This window comes from Ptiloglossa arizonensis, chromosome 2 (genome assembly GCF_051014685.1).
Source record: "Ptiloglossa arizonensis isolate GNS036 chromosome 2, iyPtiAriz1_principal, whole genome shotgun sequence".
Classification (NCBI taxonomy): Eukaryota; Metazoa; Arthropoda; class Insecta; order Hymenoptera; family Colletidae; genus Ptiloglossa; species Ptiloglossa arizonensis.
Genome location: NC_135049.1, coordinates 26,310,185 through 26,336,079, shown reverse-complemented (window position 1 = coordinate 26,336,079; position 25,895 = coordinate 26,310,185). Strand labels below are relative to the sequence as shown.

Below are 25,895 nucleotides of genomic sequence, written 5' to 3'. Positions count from 1 at the left end.
AATTTCGACACGAATCTTCGGATCTGCTTCTCGAACGGAACGCGTTCGCACGATTTATCCGGACAATTGCTCGGAGTTGTTTACAGCGATCGTAAAGTTTCGCGAAACTCTTCAACGTGCTAGGATCTCGCCGATATTTCTTCGTTTCGCGCGTTAATTGAGAAAATCCGTTACTCCGCGCACGCGCGTCTAACGCACCGTGTGCCCGAGTCGATTCCGATCAATTGTTTCAATCGCAATTACAGATTACGTTTTATAATTGGTACAATTTTAATCGTAACGCGGTTTGCAAACAATTTCAAACGATCGTGAACAAATTCGCGCAATTTGTTCTTCTTGAGCGCGCACCAACATTCGACGATTCGTGTTCCAAAACGAGATCGTCGAACGATCGATTGGTCATTTGATTCGTAAAGTAGGGGAAGATTCCTCGGTTACCTCTGTCATCGGATAAGTAGAAACGAGTAAGAAAACAAGAGAGGGATGTTGGCGGATAATCTACCGAAGTCATTGAGCGATAAAGAAGTCCACGAACGTATTATGCGCAAGGAATCGCATAATACCGGCACGCTGTTAGCTTTAGGATAGATATACCTTATCTCTTTCATTCTCGAAACTCGTTTCTCCGAAAGAAAAGAAAAAAAAAAAAAAAAAAAAAAAAACAATCTTCCCCTCGGAAAGAAACAAATTAGCCCGCGAATCGTTACATCTTCATTCGCTTTAAAAGTCTAACCACCGTGTTGTTTCACACTGTTACAAGCACCGCTATTTTCAATCGTTCGAAGCAAACGTAGCCCAGATGGACAATATTATCGAACCGTTCTGTACGATAAACCTAGCAACGATTACAAAATCTACGAACGATCGTAAAGCACGCGCAACAGATCGTGAAAATTGACTAAATTCCCAACGGATGGGGTGTGTCGTACGCTAGCTACGATCCTGGCACAGTTGGTCCTTATTCAGAGACGCGAGACGCGAGAGAGGACGTGGGGGCCACGGTATAACAAAGATCCATCGGGACCGGTTTCGTGTTCTGCCCTTTTTTACATTCCCCGAAGAGGCCCTGCCGAGCCGCGGGTGTGAAAACCGACACCCATCCACTTGTTATTTTGTCAAACACGAGCCCTGAAAATTATAGGAATCATGCGGTATCGCTGCCCTCTCGTGGTATCCGCTCGCTTCAAATTATTCTCGATGTATTTTATAACCGTCAATTAAACGCGACGCTCGACCCGATCGTGCCCTGCTACCGGTACACCGCGTTTCCTTGTCGCTTCCAAGATGTCCGCTTCTTTCGCCTTTTTCTCCTACCGGCGTGTCTACCCCACGGCAATTCGTGTTCCTCGCGTCCAACGATATCGAACACGATAAGAAACCGACTCGTTGCTTTTTCTTTCGTTCTTCGTTCGAGGAAATTGATTCCTCGATTGCTCGGTTGAAATTCACGAATCTCGCGAACTCTCGACATTTCTCTCGCGAGATCGACGAGACGGAAACGCCACCTCGAACGTTCCAATCTTCCTCGAACACCAAATCGCGCTACCGTCTTCCAAGCTGTCGCTTGGACCAACGACAGTTATCCAACGGTTAACCGTCTCGCGCTTAAAGGGACAACGAAGCACCCTGTCCAAAATTTACAAATCCTATGAATTTTCTTCAAATATTGTCCATTCGTAGATCTGCCTAATCTTCGTCCATCCACAAGCTGTATCACGAGGAAGTAAAAATACTACCCGATTCAAATCAAAACGAAGCAACTTTCGATCGAAGATCTCCGGACGGGACTTTCACTGGAAGAAAAAGTAAATTCGTATTAATCGTTGCAGCGAAACGTAAAAGTAAAAATTATCTCACCTGCAACTTCTTCAACCTACTTTCGAGAACGATCGTACGAATCTACGAGTGTTTGAAAATTTGTAAAAAATCCAGTGGGTTGTTTCGTTCGATTTTGAATAACATCCTCCGGTCTTCCGTCTCTCGATGTCACAACTCGATCTCGAATCTGTGTCGAACCGAGATTGAGCACCGTAGGACGCGTTGCGCGATAATCGTCAAGTTCCCGTGGTTACGCCTGCTTTCGTAAATCGGCGTTAACCGTGTTCCACCTGGAACCACCCGAATCGTTGTCGATCGCACGGTTACATTTTATAACCGGTGATTAAACGCGACACCGGATCGCTACCTTTCGCTACCGGCGATCTGCCCGTGGAACGCGACGCGACCCCGGGCAAATTGGTTCGTCGTGTAATTTCGCGGCGGGAAAACGAAACTCTCTAGCGAAATTGTATCCGTTTCGTAATTAGAATTGATCGCGCCTCGCCTTATCTCCGACGCTTCTCTAAGCGCGGTAAACCTGTTTTCGCGGCGAGCGACTTCGATCTCCGATTACTCGCCATTTGTCTTCCGTTGCAAGGTTCGCGATAGAAATTAATCAAACCGTTGGCCCGATCGTTTTATCGGACCGGAGATGAGAGGGTAGAGGGGAGCATTGGCTGGGAAATTTAATTCGTTTCCAATAAGATACATTAAGCGAAGTAAGTGGATGCTCTCCTGCACGAACGACTCTCTCGAGAGCTCCTCGACAGTGCTGCGCGTGTTGGACGTTCGATAATAATTTATCCGCGTTAGTTGCCTAGAACTTCCACCGGCCGTGAAACTAGATTCGTTCTCCTCTGTCGTTAATAAACGTGTACAATACACGGGATTTATAGCACGTTAATTATCGAGAGGCTCACCGCACGCGATCCGATTCTTCGAAGAGTATCGTTTTACGAAGATCTGGTACACGATTCGTACGCAGACGTATACTCAGCTTTCTACCATTCCGTACGTTCCTTTTGCGGACTTTTCGAACCGTTTGCGAATTCTAGTTCGACGATACTAGCTCGAACACTGTCCACGAGCAACGAGAACCATCTTCGATGAGACGGGTTTCACCCTTGTGGAATCCTGAGTGAAACCTGGATTCCTGGCAGGAAACGAAACAAATTAGGACTCTTTTGGAACGAAATCGCGCGACAGTGTTCCATCGCCCCTATCGAATTGGATTTCTTTTCACGCGAGAGAGCCAACACGGTTGCGCGCAACTTCCAGGGATCGGTGTGGACGAAAAGAACTTTCGTACGTGTGAAGATCGTACAGAGAAACTCGCGACAGGGTATTCGAATCAGTAACGAAAGAAGTACGACGTTTGAGTACTTGGATGATTAAATGGTGGTAGCAATCGACCATTGAGACGCAGAAAATTATTGTCTTCCGTAAATTGGTCTCGGTGTGTAAAAGTTTCGGAAACTCTACCATAAACGATCAACGATATTGCGATCGCAGCGTTATTGCGATCCGTTGGTGGCGATCGTACGAAGAAAGAGTCGTGTTCGATAGTCGCGTGGAGAAAATAAATATCGAAATCGCGTCGCCGTTAACGCAAATGACCGATAGCCGTTAATCGCCGATAAAGCATCTCTCGCGAAAGGATCATCGAGTGCTGGAAATATTCTCTGCCGGAGAATATAGGGTGCCCCACTGGAGACGAATCTTATCTGTGGAAATAGTAGGGGAGATTCGAAAGTCAACTTTGATTTTTTACCGAGACGTTTGTAGTAGAATTGACCATCTTGTGTACGTATGTACGTACGTATCGCGCACAAAAGGCGTAGTAGATTTTTGTAATATGTATTACTTTTTTTTAGACGAATATTGTCTTGCGATACGAATCGTTACGTACGAATACGATCGATTTATTAGTACAATCGGTCGATAATACTTCACGAGCGATGACGAGAAAAGGGGCGAGTCATACTTATTTCTTTCTTCTTTTTTTTTTAATATTTCGAGAGTATCGGTATTCAAGAATATTATCCCAAAGGGTTGTAACAGCTTCTCAAAAATTGCTCGAGCTGTAACTCTTTGTCCGTTATAATCTGCAGATACAAAGGTTCCATTTTACGAATTTTTAGAAACTATTTTTAGACAGTTATACGATACGTTTGTGGATTATCGATACAATTGATCTACTCGTTGCCAAGATTGTCCTAGAACTACTTTCTTGAGCTACACGGTGCATCCCTCTTTCACCACGGACCTCTTCCGTTATCCTCGCCAGCGCAACAATTACCAGATGGTCCTCCGATACATTTCGAATCCTCCTGTGACAGGACTTTCCCCCACGAAGGCTCTGCAATCCCGTCGTAAACAGCCGAACATACGGAACGACCCGTCCCTATCTTACAGAATAAAATATATTTCAGTCCTTTGAAAATCAAACGGCTCTTGTGTATACCTGCCAGTTTATATACTTATTTATATTTCGGTGTATCGACCTGCGCAATAATTCTTACGGATAGCTGCAATAAATTCTGATCAAATTGTATTTGTTATGCGATTACTAGTTTCGTGCGTGTACGCGAAGTTATAAAAATTTATCGCGCGGTCCTAAAATCTTGGACGCAGTTTATGTAAAATCCTTGTTCAAAAGTGTTACGAATAATATTTGCGAGTAACACTGTTTCGAACGAACCATAGACACCAAAAGGGTAAGAATAGTTGACCGCAAAATGTATCTACAGGTAACCAATTACGTAACATAAAATAACGTTAGCGAAAACTTGAAACGTGTTTTTCTCGGACCGTAACGCTTCAAATTTGTCGACAATCTAAAGAAAAAAGATTCAACAGAGTGACTTGCAATTACAACACATTATAAAACGCTTCGTTCGTATAATTCCTCAAAAATAACAACAATTAAAAGATACATTGATAGTTATTGAAATTCTGTTTCGTTTTTTTTTTTTCTTTTCGGTGATTGCGGATTCCGACCGTCAACAATTTCGAGAAATCGAAAACGATATACTAGTACGTCCCTCGCCGATGACAATATTTTCGTAACCGTGTTACTTCGAGTTGAAAAAAAATTTATGTAACCGTTTAATCGTATCGATAAAATATGTGCAAAACCTTCTCGCGCGAAGTTTTCTTTTTTTTTTTCTCGTCCAGATCTGAACGATTTTCCTGTCTTGAAATTGTAATAACGAAGCCAGCTCGTTGGGAACGGGATTACCTGTATAACTATTTCGAAATTAATCGTTTCGGAGATTTACGAACGCGCGTCGCGATCGAACGTTTGAGAAGGCTCCTCCGGTCGATAAGATCAACAGTCTCGTACGGTAATAGGGGATCGTAGACACGAGGCAGTTTGGCGAAACGAAAGTATTTAATAGCCAACTCGCCGTCCGCATTCTCAGGTGACAAGCCTTTACGGCACTCACCTGGGCCCGGCTGGAGCATTTCTGCGCCACCGTGGAAACTATAGCGCGCGATATCGCTACATATATGTACACTCGCCGCTCAGCAAATAAGGCACTTGTTAAGTGCACCGAGGCTGGCGAGTCACGCTGTCCCGAGACTGGTTTCGCACACTCCTTGACCATAAGCGGAATACAATACTCGCCTCTTATCCCTGCACCGTGTTCTCGCTGCTGGCTTCAACTGTACCGGGAAAGCGAATGCTCTGTGCCAATCGCGCGACCTCTATTTGCTCGAATGTGTCTTAATTTTAAATCTGACGACCGTTTTAACGTTTTGACGGGAATTGGCCGTGTTTGGAGGTGGGAGTCTGAGGCTGAGATTTGCAGGAGTCGTTATTTACGCAGATTTTGAGCTACACGTAACTATAAACATTACAACGCGTTTTCCTATAACAGAGGAGATGCAGCGATACAGGGATGAAATTTTGTACGATACGGATGAATTATGATCCATGGATACAGACCCAGTGTTTCGACGAAGAAAGAAGTTTACCGAGATTCCAAAGTCCATGTTAAGGGATCTGTATGCATAAGCGATTCCCTGGAGCAACGGTTCTTCGGTGCTTCTCTAGGACGTACTGTAGATCGTTAAGGACAAAAGTTTTGGAGACAATTTTCAATCGCAAAGATAATTCAGCTGTTTTTCGGTTTTATATATATTTTATTTTATTAAAGCAAACGATTACTTCTCCGCCTTCGTTTTTGCAATAGCTTGGGCTTTCATCACCTTAGCAACGATTTTTTGTTCCTCGATCAGGAACGCACGGACGATTCTGAAAATATAACCGAACAGACGTGAGTATTTATAAGCGTGAACGTTATTAACGCGAAGGAAACGAAGGTGCACCTTTCTTTCACACATTTGTGACATAAAACTCCACCGTATACGCGTTTTACCGTCTTCTTACGCCTGCACATTCTCGATCTTTCCATAGGCCTGGCGGGTTGGATACCTCTGAGCTTGTCTTTGCACTGACCGCATCTGGGGATCTTTTTCGGTTTCTTAAGGTACTGATACACTAATTTTCCACCAGGAGTGCGTACCCTGAAAAAATACAGCTGTTATTATCACTGTCGTGCATTTTGTTCGCATCGGATTTCCATTCAGCGCTAATATTATTTGACTCTATATACGTAACTAGTAAAGTAACGCATTAGTGGGTCAATATATACTTGCAAAAATTAATCTCGATACGTACTCTGATAAAATTTGACACAAATACTTGTAAATTATGAGTCGTAACAAATTAAAACACCACTTATCGCTTTAATTGGAAAAAGAATTATTGCAACTGTCTCGTTTGAAGGGACACGATAGAAAAGTTTTCAAGAGTAAGCATAGCGAAGAAGCAAATAAATACGGTCAGACAATGAACAAATTTATCGAGTTATACTCAAATAAACAAATGTGAGAATTCAATGGCATACGCAACTTGCAAAAAGCAAACGAAAGATTTACTTACTGTTTATGTCTCTGACGCGTAAAATTTTAATAAATTGATAAGCAGACGAATGACTAACGACAATGTTGTTCTCAATTTCGTTAAATTAGCACGGATTTGCTTCAATTGTCGGGTACACGTGGACTCCATACATTCAAGAAATAAAACAAAACATAACCTCTATCCATTAAAAAAATAGCAATTTCGCAAGTTTCAGGGAAAATTTACATGTCGCGGAATGGCGGAAAAGAGACACAAACAATACATAAATCACTTTGTTGTCGTACAAGTGATAACAAATTACTTACACGCGTCTCCTGTTGCTTTTTGTGTTGTATGACAAACGTCGACGATAGGTTAGTCGCTGTACCATTTTGGTTCTGTAATTATAAATGTTTTCATTAGAGAAAAAAATTCGTGTATATTATGATAAATAACATAGTGGAGGAGTACAGATCTTGAAACAATTATAAAGACAATTTTATTTACGACGATTGTTATAAATAATATGGATAACATAAAATTGGATCAAAATTACACGAACCTTTTTCAGAGCTAAACGGAAAAGGAAGCGGCTAAAGCGAAAAAAGTATATTCTACGCAAGCGTGATCGGACATTGAAATGGTACAACCATCTAGCGGTGAACGGTTCGAAGTACTTTTATAACTAAATTTACAAACAGATGTCGCTACCAGTAAAAAAGCGCCTCAAATGTATTAAAAATGATTCAAGCCTCTCACCGCTAGATGACAACACCAACTCTGTTTTCAAGCAGATTTAATGCTTATATTGTACTCTACATATGACGTAATATAATTACTCAAAGGCATTGAATTTAATTAATTACAATCTAAACAAATTATTAACTAAACACGATCATAAATTTAACTTAGGGAAGATATATAATAATAAAATTGACGATATCGTATGGATACAGAGTCCAGTCAAATAATAAGCACAAGCATTACGATGATTCCTTACATAAATATAAGCAAAAAATATAGAGTACAATTTCATTCAAGGCTGTTTTCGAGAAAATCGAGTTATACCTAAATTACGGTATACTAAAAGTGTGGTAAAGTGAAGGTATCGAAAGTCGGGATCAATTAGTACAAGCAATTAATCATGCATTCGAGGAATTGAAAACTCGAAACACGTTACCGAGAGTTTGTGCATCGGTAATTAGATACGCACAGCTATGCATTCGACAACGAGGACAACAGTTTCAACAATTCTGTAATCGATAAAGTAAAACTTTCTCGATTACAAATTATTTTTAAATCCATAGCTTTTAAATGCCGTGTAGACATTGTTTACAGTCTGAGTTACTAATGTTGTTCTGCCGATCGGTAGTCTTCCCGCCTTTACGAAGTACGTATATACAGTTTTTACTAGTTGTACCGTTCATCGTGACTTTTCCGTATCTTGATTTTGCGCGCCAAAATGTTTGGCGGCAGCCCAATGTAAAAAACGGTATTTTCTCGTCAACAGTAACGAGCTGCTTTGAATCGGCGTGTACTGTATGAAGTAAAAGATACGCAATTCTCGAGTGGCCGTATCTCTTCGTTTTCGTCGAAAACGAGAGCGAGTAAATGCGGAGAAGGCTTTAACCTTCTTAAACAGTTAACCTCGACATGACTAATTCATGTGTGACAAGTCGTATACGTCGTTACGAATTAACAATGTTCATGATACGTAAAGCTTAAAACTGGTCATCAATTCATGGATTATACTTTTATTTATTAAATATATTTCATTATGTTTTGAGGTTAGTTTCTATGTACGTAATTAATATTTTGTTTATTTTAGTTACACGATGTACACATAACATATCAGGACTTGGAAAATGCATTTGAATATATAATCGCATGTACAATGCAGTACTTGGTATGGTAATCGAAAATATAAAGAATCTTTCCCTTTATGCCAGAACTACGAATATATGATTTCATAAATTCTGGAAACTTACAATTAGACGCAAAATATTTGTTATTCTCAACTTTTCAATTCCTTTGTTATTCAGTGTACATATTTATCGTTTTGGCATAAAGTTAGGAACAAAAGAAAGATATTCAATGTGCATTTTTATTTAAAAAGTGAACATTTTCACATTTACGATTCTGGCATAAAGAGAGACGGTATAGTGTACAAACGATAATCTAAAATAGAGAGAGTGTCAGTGAAGAGAACGAAACTTTAACATATAAAGAATCTACAGCGTATGTTACAATTTTTAAAAATACAAAGATTATATAGCGTTCGATACGATACTTAAGAATATAAACAACGTAGAGGGTAAAGAACAACTAACTAAGTCATTATGTTGTATACACTGCGCATTATACATATTTCGATGTATTCTAACACACGTTCTTTACATTTTAAAGCAACGTAATGTACATTCTATGTTTTGCATACGTATTGCACGTTGCTCGGATTTATTCGAACGTTTTGCAGGTCTAAAAATTAGTCGATTTATAAAAGCAACAACAACAATGATATTTGGATTTTGGAAAAGAGTACAAGCAGGCTTGGTCGATGGTTGTGGATTCTTTGTACAAAATTACCCGTTACCATTCGTGCACTTCGAAGAAGTTCTTATTATTACTCTAATGCGATTCAGTACAGCGACGTGTATCAAAGTTCTGAAAATGCAACGAAATATATTTAACAAATAATATTTTACTTTATAAATTAATAACTCACTTTTGTACTTTACGTATCACGAATTTTTTTTCCAGAGCATCGTTCGTAGCTGAAAATTAATTCCGGAAATTTGACGAAATACATTTAACGATCGGTAATTCGTTTTTTCTCGGAGACGTTGAAGAAACATTTACATCTTTTTAAGTACAGCGCACAATAATGAGCGTAATGTAAAAAGAACACGTAAACCTTGATTCGCGGATCGGTACCGGTTCAAAGTTTGTTTTTAATAAAATCGATCAATTATTTCGTATCTACATATAATGCCAATATCGTTAATATCTTCTATCGCTGTTTTTGTTTTATCTTTACCGCTATTAATCTACTTATTCCGATCACGGACCAGAATCGATTTAAATCTGCTTCGATGTAACAAAAATTACTGGTAAAAGAAAGATCGACGATATTTGTTTCGCTTTAATACAAAATTTCCGCTTATAGCCAGTTTAAAAGATAGCTACCATTTATTGTTCTAAACCTATTCTAACAACGAATATAGTAGATATGTATTTTTTTTAGTATAACAACTATAGTTGTACAATCGATTACATAGTTTTAACGTTCGAATAAAATTATAATATTACTCCAATAACGCAGTTCGCCGAAATCTTGAATGATCGGCCGTGGTCCGGCTAAATTCGTTTATTCATTTATTCGTTTAAACATTTTCATAGACGCAAACGAAGATAAAATATCATAAACTGCGAGTCTTCGCTGTGTCTGCGATCCTTGGTTCTAGTCGAGAGTACAATTATATCGTAAATACGTTTGTAACGCGACTTTGATGTTTCAACGACGATTGTGTTTACACAAAAGCGTAGTCAGACTCAAAGTATTGGATTCACTACTTACCTTCAAGAGAGTGCAATAATCGTTCACTCGATCGTACAAAATCATATCCAAGGCGTTCGAACGCGTCAAGAGCAAAAACGATTGGTCGAAAGTTGAAAACAGTTCCATCGAAAACGATGGTTACGGTTTCAGAGATTACGAGCAAGGTGGAACGGTACAAAGCAAAATTGTTTCGAGAATTACACACGCCTCGTGACAGTCTTGATTCACCGATTTCAAAGAAAGGTGCATTCCGAATCGATACATTTGCAACGGATACGCGGAGACAGGAAGATCAAAGTACAATTTCCTCTGTTTGTTTTTTTTTTTTTTTTTTTTTTTTTTTTTTACATCGTATAAGGTATATTATTTATTATATCTTATTTACATTCAACATCGTCTTGACAACACCATAGGAAAAATGTTTTTAGACACATTCCAAAATTTGTCGACATTTAACTCTCTTATTGCATCTGTTGCGCTTTGTCGCTTTGCTTTTTTTTCCATTTTTTTTCTTTTTTGTAGTTTTATACAATGAATCGAGGACACACGGTGGCGATTCGCTGAACCAATTCTTGTGAAAACTCAGTTCAACGAGTATACATAAATTATGATGCGAGTACGTGATAGTTATGATGTGAGCTATTTATAATATATACGGGACGGTACCTGTGTGCTTTGTCTTCTCGCGAATTTTCTTATACGTTTCTTTTTACGTTTACTTTTTCTCCGTTTCGTTTTTTGTTTGCTTTTCGTTTTCGAAGCAGGTACATTGACAAAGTTCGCTGTAAACAGATCGGTAAGACAAGAAGGGTACGGTAATTGGAAAAAAAAAAGAAAAAAAAAAATGGAACAGAATTAAAAGAAAAAAAACGCGCGCACGTGGGTCGCTTAAAGAAAAGAGCAAAAAGAAAACGCTTAACTAATCGATAATATAGCTGCTTAGAGACTCGACGATCGTATCTATGATGCTGTGGTGCTCTGGTTTTTCTTTCCTTTCGTTTCGCTCATTCTTTCTCTCTCTCTTTTTTTTTTTTTTTTCTTCTTTTTCTTTTTTCGTTCGTTTTACAACGGCGGAGTTCTTTCGGGGAAACTTCGTGACAAGGAAACAAACTGCGTTTATTCTTCATCTTTCTCTCGTCCCCTTTCGCACGATTCTAGCAAGGGTAAATAGATAAACCTACGACAATTAGAACGTTCGCTTTAATTTAGTCAGATCTCTAAACAATAAATAAGGCTTTCTTTGCTTTTTAATAAATAGTAGTACAGAAAGGGTATTAATCGAGTAAGAAGGTGTTAAGAAGAGAGGAGAGAGAAAAAAGAAAAAAAAAAAGAAAAAAAAACAGGGGTGGCGTTTGGGGGAGGTTCTCCGACGATTTCTCGTTCGTTTACTCGTCCGTTGCGTTTCCTCGACGGAGTAATCGATTATTTGAAGGGAAAAAAAAAACAAAAAAAGAATCAAAAGCCGTAACTAATAATAATAAGAAGAAGAGGATGTGGTCGATGGCGAACACGAAGGGTAAACCATTAGGCAAAGGAGATCAGGGGGCGGGTAGGGGTGGCGGTGACGACGAAGGTGTGGAGAAGCAACCGAAGTTCGTTCGCGCGAGAATCGAGGAGGAATTTTGATTTACGTTACGCGATTTCTCTACGCTTACAAATTTTTCCTAACGCTCGTTCCTGCTCTCGGACTCTGTCTCTCGAAAATCATAAAAGCTCTCCGCGCGTCCTGTACCGGATTGGGAGGGGGAGAGTGTCGGTCGGAGACAACGTAAATACATCGACGCCAAGTACGATCGAAAGCTTTGAAAGCGCGCGGGGGGTGGGGGTGGGCAGGCGGGTACCAATAGAAAGAGAAGCTCGCGCGTCCCGAAGATGGCGACGCTTCGAATTTCGAGTCGTTGAGGGGAATGTGTCTCGAAACCGAAACAACGTGCTCGTGGATCAACGAAACCTCGACCGTTTCTCGAAACTCTCGATACATTTCGAAACTCTCGACAACGAAACTTCGCCACGCACGTTCCAGGAACGACACGAAAGATCGAACCTGGACCAAGTTTCCAATCGTATCAAAAGTTACCCGACCGTCCATTCTACTCGCGATATCTACCTCTCGACGCGTCGAGTTCTCGTTCAACGTCGAGGATTCACAGTTCTCGAATGCGTCTTTCGTCTCGAAGCACATCGAGGGTTTCGCGAGGCTCGAGGTTCCGCGTAGGTCCACGATTCGTGAAAAAAAACGGTCTCGTTTCGGATTTTCGTCGCTGGTCGCGTCGACGGGTACAAATAAGCGGCGGAAGAAATGAGAATTGATTACTCGGAAGGGTCGGGATGGACTTAGGTAGGGAAAAAAGAGGGAGAGAGCCCCTTCCCGAGGCGGTTCGAATACTCGAAAGACACAAAAAGGTGAAAATCGAAAAGGTCTCTCTAATAAGATATCCTTTACGCTCTAACTAATTATCATCTGCTCGTTTCGTGCCTACGATCGTGTGTAATATCGATAGAGATCTATGAAATCTAAATATTAAATCCGCTGAAACTATCGACATTCTCAAAACTTCAGGTCGCACTCGCAGGTTCGTCGCTAGACACAAATAGTTACAGCCGAAAGAGTTCTTAAAACCTTTTCTCGCGTTTCTTCTTCCGTGGCGGTACCACGGCCGATCGAGAAACGTCCCCGCCCCCCCTCCCGTTAATTCTCACTCCCGTTCGACGGTCGTTAAACGCTTTCGTTCGTTACTTCCGGAATCCCGCGAAATCGGGACGCCGAGGACGATCTCGTTCGGTCGTTGTTCCCCCGTAAAGCGTGACACGGTCACCCTTGACCACGCTTTTAACCTTAGCCCTCTCGTTAACTTTTCTTTCATTTTTTTTCTTTAATACGAACATTTAGGAAGATAGCGCTATCGATAATTAATATCTTTCTGAAATTTGTTAACATTCTCTATATAAAAATCTGCATTTGCGTGTATTCGCTTATTGCTTCTTAAATCGTCGCCGTTTTTTTTTTTTTTTTTTTTTTTATTATACTTCCAGTAGCTTTTCGGGTTTTCTCTTTCTCCCCTGAACTCGGAGACCGAGGGGTCGCGCGGGGCGTTCCGCTCCGCTCCGCTTCGCTTCGCGCCGCGCGACTCGCCCGGGACCTCACCGGGACCTTCCGTCGCGTTATTCGAACGCGAACGGAACGACCTCGAGTACGAATCTCCCGATCGAGGGCTCGACGCCGTGGACGGATCGAGAACAGAGAACCGATAACGACCACGATGATCTTCTCCTTGGGTCGTTTTCCTCTCGCGATCGGTGCTACGATCGTTTCGGTTCCGCTCGTCCGTCGTCGGCGTCGTGCCCGCCAACTATATTCCTACGAGCGTAATTCGTTAAATTAAGAATAAAAAATGTCCCGTGGCTCGCCGGACACGCTCGGGGAAGCGTCCGGAAGCGCTTGGACACGGGTGGGCCCAGTGGCCGGGGGAGCAGTCTTTAAAATCGGCGAACGCGTAACAAGATACGGCAGCCATTCGCCGCGACGAGATCCACGTATTCGGAGATCGTCGCGAACGAATCGCGCGCTCCGGAGCTCCATGGACGTGTCGCGTTCCCGATGATACTGTTCGAGCAACCGTCGCGTCGAAAGGAAAAATCTACTAGCTGGCAGCCGAGATCGCTAAAATACGTCGCTCGCTCGTGCCGCGGAAACATCTCTTCTCTCTCTCTCTCTCTCTCTCTCTCTCTCTCTCTCTCTCTCTCTCTCTCTGTTCCCTCTAACGAGGGGGCGTCTTGATATGTTACCGAGGGACGCTCGTTCGACGCCAATGTTTCGCTACCTCTTCTATACCATCCCCCTCGGTTTCGCGATCGTCTCTCCTCTCCCGGTCGCGAGAATCGCTTACACGGATTTCGTTTACTCTCGTTTCTCGCGCATCATTGGCACATGTTCCGTTCCTCCTCTCGTTCGCGCGCGCGATCTCGTGGTCGTTTACCGCTCGATCGACAGGTACCTGCTTTACACGCACGGGGTTCTCGCGATCGTGACGCGAACAAGGCGAGAGGAATCACTCGTCGTTCGCGGTGGTCGGTCGCCTCGTTTCGTCGCCGTAGGGGGGGGGGGGGGGGAAAATCTAGGCCGGTGTCCAGCTCGCGTTGCGCGACGGCGACGCGAGGAACTCTTCTCTCGTTTGCGCGTGTGTCGGATAGGGGCTAGAAAATATTCGTTGTACGGTAGCGACGACAAAACGCGGCGTTAGGGGCTCGTTTCCGCGAGCGTCCGACGTCGCGCGCCGCCGTTCGGGCCCCCTCGGGTCTCCTCGGCTTCTCTCGTGCTCGGCTCGCGTCCGAGATCGACGGACCCGGGTATCGTCCGAGAGAAGCGAGACGTCCGGGCGCGGTTCGTCGTTTTCGTCCGACGCTTTAGGCCGTGTCTGTTCGTCGTACAATGGTTCTCCGCCCGATGGCGGTTGCGTGCTCGTTTCGCGGCGCGCGAGCGATCGGGTCGCGGCGCGGCGCGATCGTACGTCCTCGGATATCGGTAAACGGAAGCGTTACGTACGCGCGTGGCCGCGCGATGAGCAAAGATTCAGTGCGTTGGACAGTTTTCGAGGGTGAGCGAGCTCTCGTTCGCGAGTAGGTTCGCGCGCTCGCTCGTGGCGCGTTTACGATCGGGTGGCGGACCGGTGACGCGCGGAGAGAATGAAACGCGTCGAACGGGGACGGTCTCGTCGATGATCGCGCGGACAAACGGCTCTTACGGTGGCAGTGATAGCGAAATTGTTTACCGTTGGTCGCCGACGAGATCCCGAACTCGAGGGCGAATCCTGCGCGGCGACGCGCGCACTCCCGGTGGCAGTGTGACCTTCTCCGCGTCCCGCTCGGCGACGATCCTCGCGGAGGATTCGCGAGTGGGAGGCGATTTCCGATCGGAGAAATAGACGAGCTCGATTTCGGACCCGATCGCGTCGCTTGTGTCGCTCGCGTCGCTCGCTACGACGCTTTCGTTTACGGTTTCTCGGCCCGCTCGAGGTACCCCGTCCGAGGACGCGCGTCCATCGTCCTGACTAGGATGCCGTTAGGTTACCGTGGCCGGACGGCGATCGACGCGAGAGATCCTCCGAGAAGCGCACCGACCGGGCGGCGCGCGGTTAGACGAGAAAGCCCTGCGAGGAGGCGGACAACTGCGCTCTGAGCGCCGTCACGCTGTTCATGATCTTCTTCTGGTGGCCCACCAGCGTGACGCCGAGCGCCGTCAGCTCCTGAACGGTGACACGGGCGGCCGCCTCCAGGGTGGTCACGCCGGACCTCTCGAAGCTGTCCGCGTACCGCGACATCTTTATGGAGGCCAGCCACTCGCCGACCGACGTCAACTGCGTCAAGTCCACCGCGTCCGGCGCCAGTGGATTGGTGCCCCTGTCGAGAATACGGCGTTAGACGAATTTCGATCGGTATTTCGGCCGTTTCTTTCTCGGGATCGACGACAGGCCTTGGGTAGAGGGTCAAGAGGGGATGTGGGGGGACACTAGACGAACCGAGAGACTCGGAATCGGTTCGTTCGAGGATCTACGCCGGGCTCGTCTCGAGAGACGTCTAAGGATTCCGGAGCGAAACGACGCAGGCGTTACTCTCGCCGCGCGAGATTCGCACGCCTTTCGTTTTTTCGCCTCCGCAGGGCTGGTGGCGCGGGAACCGTAAAGGGTTGTTTCGAGTTCGCACGGGGACCTCGTCGCCCCGATACTCGCTACGCGTTCAATTACCGTGGAATTGCTTCTACAGCGAGAGCCGATCGTCTCGGATCGGTTCGCGTGAAAAGGAGCTGGGTGTCAAGATACGTGAGCATATATGTACACGGGGGTTAACTTTACGGTCGGGGAAACGATTAAATACACACACACAGTAGCCCCGAACGGTCGCGGAACGTCTTCCTCGCGAGAGGACGAGATCGAAGTACCACCACCGTTGTACCTCGCGATCGAGCGCGAAACGCGACCGGATGATTTTAATTTGTTTTCCACATCCGAGAACCATTTAGCGAGCAACGAGTTACGCGATTGTCGACGTAAAGATAAAGTGTACAAAGTTTCGAGTTACTTTCGAGTTAAGAGTCGAAGAAATAGCATTCAACGTAGCGTAGGCGGTTCGAAAATTCGACGATACGAAACGCGATTACTTTGTACCCGAGAAGAAGCTCGAGCGCAACGCGTGCGTGCTCTTCTGGTACGTTCCTTTTCGATTTATACACCAACGACACTCGTGTTCGCGGTACGATCACCGTTGTCGTACAACGCGCGCGTTTATCGTTTCGGCGCGGAGTTAGGAACGAGAAAAGAACAACCACGCTCGGCGAACGAACGTTTCCGGGTTCACGGTTCTGTCGCGAGAAAGGACGAAACATCGAAGACGTTGTCCCGCCGTTAAATCGTACGATCGACCGAAAACGTTCGTAAATCGTCCGTTACGATCCCACTTACGTACTCTTCCTTACGATCTTCGGCCGACGTGGACGGTACTCGCGTTACGACCAGGAAGACGATTCCTCGCGTATCGAATTTACACATTTCGAGAAAACCGATCCCAAAGATTCCTCCCCTTTGGGAGAATTCTCTCGCGACGATTCGTTCTCGAGGAAATTCATCTCGAACACGGTATCGTTTCGCCGGTTCCAAAACGAGAAGCTGGAATCTCCGCGACCGATTTCCTCGGAACGCTCCTTCGATTTACATTTCGAAACGATTTATGTCTCCACCGATGCGCGAACTCGAACGATCGTCGAACGAGGAAGACGTTTCGCGATTGGAGTTCGAGCTCGGGGCGAAAGTAGGGGTTGCTGGTTAGGGTGTCGAAGAGGTGCGAGTCGAGTTTCGAGTGACCGCTACCGATTCGAGAGTCGTTGCTCGGTGTTCGTTCGCTCGACGGACTTATTACGGGGTGAGACGGAACTTGGCCCAACGGGGAGTCGATAATGCGTATCTTTATGTACATTTGGACCGGGGGTTGTGGGTGGGTGGCGCGATGAACTTTCCACGACCGCGCCCGTACCGTTGGTCCGCGATCGGCCGCGAGTGCAACGAGGAGATTGAGCGGGACGCGAGCGGATTCGTTTTCGGTGTCGGGCGGTTGGGCGAGGTCGCGAAAAGTCGTGGCCGCTCGTGGATCGTTGCTGGTGAGATGGTGCGAGTCGATGGCGATGACGGTGACAAGAGTCGCTAATGGCGGTAATGAGAGTACTAATGCCGATGCGATTACGTCGACGGTTGTACACACACGGAGTTCGGAGATAATCATAGCTGGACGTTTTACGTAGAGATACGTGAATGGATAATGGTGCGTACGAAGCAAGCAGTGCGATACGTAACTAAGAGGGTACAAGCAGAGCAAATGCTGTCTACGTGGCAGCAATACTCGGTGGGGGGGTTCGGGGGTTTTGGGGGGTGAAACCAACGAAGCGGCGAGAGCGACCAGCCGCGAGGTGAGATTCGCCACCGCGCGCGCGGTGCGAGCTACCGAGCGAGTTCGCGCGTTCGTCGTCCGTGGCGCGTTCCTCGCGAGGAACGCGTGTTCTCGTTCACGCGCGGCTCGTCGCTGCTCCTCGCTCGTTTCGTACTTTGTTTACTTTTTGGTCGGCTGAAAGCTGTTCTTGATTTTGTTACCTTTTCCTCAAATGCACGTTGGAGGATGTCGACGAGGCGGGTGGGGGTGGGGGTGGAGCACCCCTTTCCCTGATTCTGACAATTGTTAGCATTTGTTAGTGCGATGGAGGTCACACACTTTTCCGTGTGCTTGTGTATTTGTATTGCGCGTGTGCGTGTATGCGCGTGTACGTGTGTGTACGTGTGTGTGTGCACGCGATCTTTACCCAATCTTTGTGTTTCTTTTCCTCCTTTTCGACGATTTCTCTCGAGCGAATTGTCGCGGATGTGTACGCGCGGGTGTGTCTGTCTCTTTCTTTCTCTCTCTCTCTCGGTGTGTGTGTGTGTGTGTGTGTGTACGTGGATCGCGCGAAGCTCGTTTATCGCGATTGTCGACGCGAACTCGGAGGTAATTAGCGCGCGCGCTAAACTCGATTCGATTTCCACGGGGGTTAACGCGCGTCTACGCTGATTGTCCGTTCGGGGAGATTTCCTCTCGTTTCACTGGGTCGTGAGGGCGGTTCGATCGGAACGAGAAAATCGTTCGAGAATACGCCGCCCCTTCGAAACCAGCCCCCTCCCTCCCATCCCTCCGTTGTATTTCCCTTCGATCGATTGCATTTTTCCTGCAATGGTGTTGCGCAACGTATGCGTGAACCGCTACGATCGACTTTCCGAAGTTTTCTTCCTAAAAGGTAAGTAAGCGCGAATACGACGCCGCGATCGATCGCTCGGCGTGGAAACACAGCCTGGGCGCGTCGCGAGCGGTTTCTCTGTACGGTTTTTCCGACTTTCCTCGGGATCAAGTAGAAAAATACTATTCTAATCTGGTCTCGAACGGTAGCTCTCGCGCGATTAAATGCTAATAAGTCTTTGCAGTTTTGTTCGCCGTAAAGTCGATGATGTCGATAAATACTATATATATATATATATATATCGATAAATATATGTCCGCTTTTTAATAATAATAATCATAATAATAATAATAATAATAATAATATATATATATATGTATTTACGTATACTCGTGCGAGATGCATATTCGTAGATATATGTATTACGTATATCGAGAATTAGAAAAACATCTGAAAGACTATGACCGTATTTCTCGCGTGCAACGCGTCTCGCGGATAAAATCCTCTCTCTCTCTCTCTCTCTCTCTTCGTATCTCTTTCCCCTTATCTCGTCCCGAGCTTCCAGCCCGAGTTCTCTCTCCTATATTGCTATTCGTTGGTTCGATTCGTCCTCTATAAATTCTCGTTACCTCTACGAAAAAACTGTTCTCTTAAAATTTTTCCATTTAAATCTCGCTAACTAGAACCATAAATACTCTCTATACGATTTTCGCGCGGCGGCTAAAACCGATAAAATCTATCGCGGTTGGCGCTCGCTCGAACATCGCGATAAAAAACTCTGCTCTTTCCGATAAATAATATTATATATATATATATTTTGTTTTTTTTTTTTTCGTTTTAAATATATATATACGCGTACGCGCGCAAGTATTCCACGGATCGCGATCCGAAGGATCGGACGCGACCACCGGGATATAATCGAGAGAAAATTCATCGTCTACGACGGCTAGTCCGCTACCATTTTACGCACACCTAATATCGATAACACGCTTTGAAAACGGAAATCTCGACCGAGACCAACTACGAATTTTTTACCTAACGCGCGTACTCTCTAAAAGATACGCGCGCATCGAACGTTTCTAAGTTTCGCGAAACCATCCTCCCTCCTCCCCGTCGCCGAGAGAGAAGTGTCGCTCGTCGAGATCGATTCCTTCGACGCGATGTTCTCTTTTTTCTTTTTTTTTTCCACCTCGGGATCGTCCGGCGTCGGATCGAAGCCGCGCGAATCTCCACGAAACGCGTCGACGTTGCGGAAAAATACGCGAGGTCGGACGATTCGTTTCTCGAACCTGTTGATCCGGTCCGTCGACGGACCGTCGTCGAAACTCGGTCGAAGACTCGTGGGAAAACGACAGACGCGTGTCGTCTGTCCCGTTCGCGGCGTTCGTTACCGCGAACGGAACGCGGAGCGAAGAGCGTGGCTCGTCCTCGACCTTACCGAACAATATTCGTGAATCGCGCGCGGCTTTGGCCTCGAACCAACACCGACGCGGGAGGATCGAGAAGGCGAGCGAAAGGTACGCGCGATCAAAAATCGATCCCTCGAGAAAGAGATCCTCCCGAGCGTGGAACGCGCTCGGTGTTGCTGCGTCCACGCGACGAATTTCACCGTTGCTCGCCTTCCGAGGATCTCTCGCGGGCCAACCAAGAGGAGGAGGAGGAAGAAGAAGAAGAACAAGCAAGAAGCACTTGTCTCGATAACGGAAACGGGGACCACCGATCGTTTCTCGCCGTTAACCGAAGTGCGTGAACGGGACCCAATTGGGGTAGGTAAGCGGTGGTTGCTGTGGCAATGCGTGTGTCGCTGCGTGTGTGTGATAGTGTAAGCTACGGCCGGCTCCTGGTGGCATTACTGGAACGGCAATCGTCGACTGGGCTTGATGGGCCTGATGGCCGACTACGTCTACGAACTGGCCCGTGGCCGCGGCTGGAATCGCAGCGACCGCTGCCGCGGCCTGTGCGGCAGCCGCGTGGCTTGTGACATAGTATGGATTGTGTGCAGGTGGCCTCACGCTGTTGTTGTTGTTGTAGTTGTTGTTGGAGAGTTGTAGATTGGTGGTAGACGGTAGTTGTCGCAGTTGCGTTCGGTTGCAGTTCGTAGTCGGGTACCAAAGACACCACAAAACCAAAACCACAAAGAATTAGCCCAGAAAAAAAAGGACGATGTCGATGGTTGGTTGGTTGGTTGGTTGGTTGGTTGGTTGATCGGGAGGAGAAGAACAAAAGTTTCCTGGAGGAAGTTTCGTCGTCGGTCGAACGATCCCATCGGTGAATCGACGAATCGTCGTCCGAGAACTGGAAGAGGGAACAGGGAAACCGCGACGCGATCCGTTTCGTTCCGTTTCGCCCGAAAACGCTTTGGGACCCGTTCGAATCGAACGATAATCGATCGGTCCCGCGACGCGACGCGACCGATCGATTCGTTTCGTGCCGGACGATCCCGTTACGATCGTTTTTCTCGAGCTTCGGGAGAAAAATCGGGCCTTTCCTTTTCCTTTTCGTGTTTTTTTTCTCTCTCTTTCTTTTCTTTCGTTTCTTTTTTTTTTTTTCTTGTCCCCTCTCGATACTTTTTTCCCGCGGTCCGAGGTCGCTCGTAACACAGACGTCTTTCTCGTATTCTTTATTAACGATCGGCCGGCGATAAAGCGGAACGAGACGTCCCGACTCTCTCGAGTATCGTTCGATCTCGGCCTTTGTTCGCCTTTTTTTTTCCGTTGTTCGCGGTAGAAATAAGCGGAGGCACGAGAAACGGACGGACGAACGGTCGAACGGTCGGATGGACGGACGGACGGACGGACGGACGGACGGACGGGGTTCGAGGATTACAGAAACGATAAGCGCTAAAGCGATAAAAGCTCTCTGAAAGCCACCGCAGTACGATGCGCACTTGTTTTTTTTTTTCATCGTTCTCTTGAAACGCGAACGTAGAAATTATCCCGCGAAGAACGATCGCGCCGGAGACTTTCGTCCATAAATTAATTTTCCTTCCAGCGAGATAGACGGAAAACGGAGACGGAAGGGCAGGCACGCAGCGGATATATCTTTTCTTTTTTTTTTTTCCACTTTTTTTCTTTATTATTTTTTTTTTTTTCGCGCGTCCCAAAGGAAGTTAAGCCGTTCAAAGCGCAGAACGTATACGCGCGCAAAGCCACTCCCCGTTTGTGATCGGTGCGCAACTCTTTCGAGCGACCGTACGTTTTCTCTGTGTTTTTTATTTTTTTTTTTTTTTATTTTTTTTTTTTTTCGGTAACCGGATCGCTCCCGTCGAGATTCATCGAAAATATGTGCTGCAAACAAGAAAAAATCGAACAGAAACATTTTCGTGTCGGTCGCGGGTCGACTCGCGTTTCGCGTATTCGTCCGGCGTCGTTTGAATTTCAAAGAGAACGAGAAGCGAGAAAGCGGAGGCGCTGTACGAATGAATTTTGACGACTTCGAGCTACGGGAGACGTGAGAATACAAAGAGAAAAGATTGATAATGAAAAAAAAAGAAAGAAAAAAAAAATTATAGAGAAAAAAAAAATACATATATATATATATATGTATATATATATGTATATGTACGCAACAGTGTCCAAGAAAAACCAATCACAGTAGCATCGAAAGAAAATGTTACGAAAGGTGCGAATAAAAATGAGAAATCAGTCCAGTATCGTACGTATATATATACACACACACGTATATATATATGTATATATATACACATATGTATATATATATATAAAACATATATTATACATGTGCCCGGTTCCAGTAATGCCAATCAGGTCGAGGTATTTTTACGACGCCTCGAGCGTAAGACGTGCACACGGAAATCTCTCTCTCTCTCTCTCTCTCTCTCTCTGTGTCGGGTGGGCGCACACACACGTATCTCGTGATCGATATTATCCTGGACGGTCGTTAGATTCGTCGTTTGTATGCGTGACATCCTATTGTACGAACGAGCAAACAACAATATCAAAGCCCAGTCTAACAGCGTACGTGGAGAGCGCAGAGCGTGTGAGCTTCTTAGTATTCAGCGAGAGAACGGAAAAAACCTTTGGCTGTCGAGAGAAATTAATTTATGGACACGAAGTGTGATTCGCGTGGCATGCGGCATGATTCGTGTTAAGAGATGATCAACGAACGATTCGACGAGGAGTTAAGCGGTTGCACGGTATCGCCGTCGGTCGTGGGTTTCGGTCTCCCTGTCCGTTATTCGTCGAATCGTTCGCGCGATGAAGGCAACGACGTCGTGGGTTCCGCACCCGTTCCGCGAACGGAAACGTTCCCACGTGGCGCTTCTCCGCCGCGAGCAATGTTCTCGATAGATACACGCGGACGCGTTTGCGCGCGAATCGGACGACGGTACGCGAGCCGCGTAGATTGTTTCTCACAGCGATGAAGGACAGAGACGTTTACCTGTTCTGGGCGATTTTCCTCAGCGTCTCCGGGCTCCGTATGAGCTTGTCCAGGGTTTGGGTGAGATTCGCGAACGTTGGACGATGGGTGCGTTCCTTCTGCCAACAGTCGAGCATCAGTTGGTAGATGGCCTCCGGGCAGTCCATCGGCGCTGGAAGCCTGTATCCTTTCTCGATCGACTTGATCACGTCCTGATTCGACCAGTTCCAGTACGGTCTCTCGCCGTAGGACATCACCTCCCAGCAGACGATGCCCATGCTCCACACGTCGGAGGCGCTGGTGAACTTTCGGAACGCTATCGCTTCCGGAGCCGTCCATCGTACCGGGATCTTTCCACCCTTTTCGAACCGAGAGAACGGATAGATAGAGACAGATAGATACGTAGAGAGAGAAAGAGAGAAAGCGAGTCTTTTCGCGATCCGATCTGGATCGTAAACGCGTCCCTGCTCACCCTGGTCGTGTACGCTCCTTCCGTGGCGCTCTCGATCTCCCTGCTGAGCCCGAAGTCGGCGATCTTGCAAACGAGGGCGGCGTTCACGAGCACGTTCCTCGCCGCGAGGTCCCGGTGAACGTAGTTCATCTCCGCTAGATACTGCATACCGCTCGCGATACCGCGTAGCATACCCACCAGCTGGAGCACCTGGAACTTTCCGTCGTTCGCGCGGAGGAAAGTGTCCAGGCTACCGTTCTCCATGAACTCCGTGATGATCATCACCGGGTTGCTCTTGGTCACGACGCCTTGAAGGAATATCACGTTCGGATGCTCGAACTGACCCATGATCGAGGCCTCGGTCAGGAAGTCGTTGCGCGCCTTGTCCGCGGATCCCGGTTTCAGGGTCTTGATGGCCACGTCGATCTCCGTACGGCCGTCCGGGGGCAGCTTCAATTTACCGCGACAAACGTCGCCGAATTCTCCGCCACCTGTCGGATCGAGAACGCCGGGTGTTTAGGATGAAAAGAACGATCAGGTAACGCGGCGATGCTCGACGTCCACCTACCTATGATGGCTTCTATCGTGATGTATCCCGCGTCGATCTCGCGGGCGAACTCCCTCACCGCTTGATTCGGGTCCTCGTAGGTGTGAGGATCCACGTAACTCCTCGCACCTGCGCCACCAGCGCCTCCTGCACCTGCGGCGGCGACCCCCACTGCAGGTGTGAACAGCGGCGTGGTCACTGCAACGTCACCAAAACAGAGTTCATTATATTAACACGAGGGCCGGTGTGTTAAATTTTGACGGAATCCCCGGACCGCGAGAGCGCAACCACTCGCTCCGTGCCCGACGAGAAATTTCGTCCCGTTTCGTCCCGTGAAATAACACTCGCACACACCCTTCCTCTTACGATATATAATCGAGACTCGGGTTACGAATCGAGAAAGCGAAAGAAAAATTAAGAATGGGGGAAGAAAAAAAAAAAAAAATAAAGAACAAAAACAACGACTCGCTCGAAGCTCGCTTTCGCGCGCGACAAAATCCGTCTCGGAGTTCTCGTCTCGGATCTCCGTACGCGTAAACAACGAGTCCGTCGTGTCGTTCGTAAATCGACGCAAGGATTTCGTCCAATCTTGGCTGTATTTAAAAAAGAAAAAAAAAAAACGAAAACGTCGCGCATAACCAATTCTCATGCCAGCGTGGAAGTTCTCGCATGCCTGATACGCCGAACGATCTCGATCCCGGAGAGGATGCTCCGGTCGAATCGAATCCTTTGGTCGCTCGTTGACCCTTTCGCTCGGACTGGCGACCACGATCGCTCGTTTCGATCCAACGGATCGCGAGTCTCTCGGGGAAAAGTTCTACGTCTCTGCCCCGTGAGGAGCGATCGAGAAGTGCGATCGAGGGACCGATCGAGAGAGCGATTTTCTTTAGGGCGCGAGAGAGGACGATTCGTCGTAGCGAAAGGGTCGATTCGAGTTCCACCGAAACGTCCGGCATAGTTTCCGTTACGGAAAGATCGGCGAGACTGGCTGAAAAGAGAGAACGATGCAAGAAGAGACACGAGAAGAACACGATGCAAACAACAAAGTCGGAAAACAATAGGAATTCGGGCATGCTTTCGTTCGTGCTCCTCGTCTACGTAACATCCAAAACGGTCGAGAGAGATACGGAAGAAAAAAAAGAGCGGATCGTGGTACGAATGAAAAGCGAGAAAAGGGTTCTAGCAACGTGTCGGTGTCCGAGTTCGAAAGAGTGCACGGGTGTTGTTTCTCGTCGAACGAGAGAGTATCGAGGGTGTGTCGAGAGGGTGTCGAGAGGGTGTGTCGAGAGTGTCGTCGCGGTTCCTCTGAACTAGACAATTTCGAACGCGCGTGTACGGTTTACTTTTTTTTTTAATTTTTTAATTATTGTTTTCTTTTTTTTTGTTCGTTTTTACTGGGACTGACTGAGGACTTACGCGAGGACTTGCTCTTGTTGTTGGTGTGGGTTGTCACAATCGGTGAACTGTCCATTTTGCAGTGCACTGTGAACAACACAACAACCAACACACTAATTGACAAACAGCAAACAAAAAGAAGCGGTGGGCGTGTTCGATGATGAGTTTAATGACGCGAAGCGAGATGCTGCCGGTGAATTGGAAAAGTAACGGTGAAAAGGAACGCGCAAACTATCGAGCCCGCGACGACGAGACGCGAGTTCGAAGACTCCTCGTGATCGAGGGGTACGCGTTCGACTCGATCGTCTCGCGGTCGTCGTACTCGTCTTTTGCGTCGATCGAGATTACCAACGAAAAAATGAAGTAGAAAGAAGAAAAAAAAGAAACACAAGAAACGAAAAGAAAGAAAGAAAGAAAGGAAGAAAGAGAAAACGAAACGACGCGCGGAAAATCAAACGAGCGCAGTATCAACGACAACACACTAACAACAATACGCATGCACAACGGTAGAGAGACACAGCACGACTCAGGCAAGCGCGAAGCACGAGCACGAGCACGAGCACGAGCACGAGCACGAGCACGGGC

General features: G+C 46.4%; 2 protein-coding genes and 1 long non-coding RNA gene across 14 annotated transcripts in view; 1 reads left to right on the top strand and 2 right to left on the bottom strand.

Annotated features, from left to right (window-relative positions):
* Window positions 1-5,946: 5,946 nt before the first annotated feature.
* LOC143155024 (large ribosomal subunit protein eL34) lies at window positions 5,947-7,128 on the bottom strand. Its single transcript, XM_076327241.1, has 3 exons — window positions 7,057-7,128; window positions 6,154-6,351; window positions 5,947-6,079 (listed from the first exon to the last, which is right to left on the bottom strand). Exons 1-3 carry the CDS (start codon window positions 7,119-7,121, stop codon window positions 5,989-5,991), a joined length of 354 nt encoding a protein of 117 aa, XP_076183356.1. The 5' UTR covers window positions 7,122-7,128; the 3' UTR covers window positions 5,947-5,988.
* A 909-nt stretch (window positions 7,129-8,037) lies between these two features.
* LOC143155235 (uncharacterized) lies at window positions 8,038-10,021 on the top strand. 3 transcript variants are annotated; one of them, XR_012994356.1, is made up of 3 exons: window positions 8,038-8,120; window positions 8,559-8,641; window positions 9,207-10,021. It is a non-coding gene; the product is annotated as an uncharacterized LOC143155235 (long non-coding RNA). The 3 variants fall into 3 exon arrangements; XR_012994355.1 differs by lacking the exon at window positions 8,559-8,641 and adding an exon at window positions 8,241-8,517 and having other exon boundaries at window positions 8,101-8,120; XR_012994354.1 differs by lacking the exons at window positions 8,038-8,120; window positions 8,559-8,641 and adding an exon at window positions 8,173-8,517.
* A 580-nt stretch (window positions 10,022-10,601) lies between these two features.
* Window positions 10,602-25,895, bottom strand: part of Eph (Eph receptor tyrosine kinase) — an 87,592-nt gene continuing 72,298 nt past the window's right edge. For 3 of the 10 annotated variants that reach the window (XM_076327701.1, XM_076327704.1, XM_076327702.1), the window contains 5 exons: window positions 25,332-25,397; window positions 23,937-24,113; window positions 23,390-23,859; window positions 22,939-23,276; window positions 18,897-20,550 (listed from right to left, as the gene is read on the bottom strand). In XM_076327701.1, the coding sequence (XP_076183816.1) occupies window positions 20,271-20,550; window positions 22,939-23,276; window positions 23,390-23,859; window positions 23,937-24,113; window positions 25,332-25,397 (1,331 nt within the window). In that variant the 3' untranslated portion in view covers window positions 18,897-20,270. Of the gene's footprint in view, window positions 15,687-18,896; window positions 21,825-22,938; window positions 23,277-23,389; window positions 23,860-23,936; window positions 24,114-25,331; window positions 25,398-25,895 lie in introns of those variants that run through there. The other 7 variants (XM_076327706.1, XM_076327707.1, XM_076327703.1 and 4 more) reach the window with 6 other exon arrangements.

What these genes read in the sequence shown, in the direction of transcription:
- LOC143155024 (XM_076327241.1), bottom strand. Translation starts at nt 7,121, where the DNA reads ATGGTACAGCGACTAACCTATCGTCGACGTTTGTCATACAACACAAAA. An exon ending in AAAAGCAACAGGAGACGCGT is followed by an intron (nt 6,352 to 7,056) that starts GTAAGTAATTTG and finishes GTATTTTTTCAG; the next exon opens with GGTACGCACTCCTGGTGGAA. An exon ending in CACAAATGTGTGAAAGAAAG is followed by an intron (nt 6,080 to 6,153) that starts GTGCACCTTCGT and finishes TTATATTTTCAG; the next exon opens with AATCGTCCGTGCGTTCCTGA.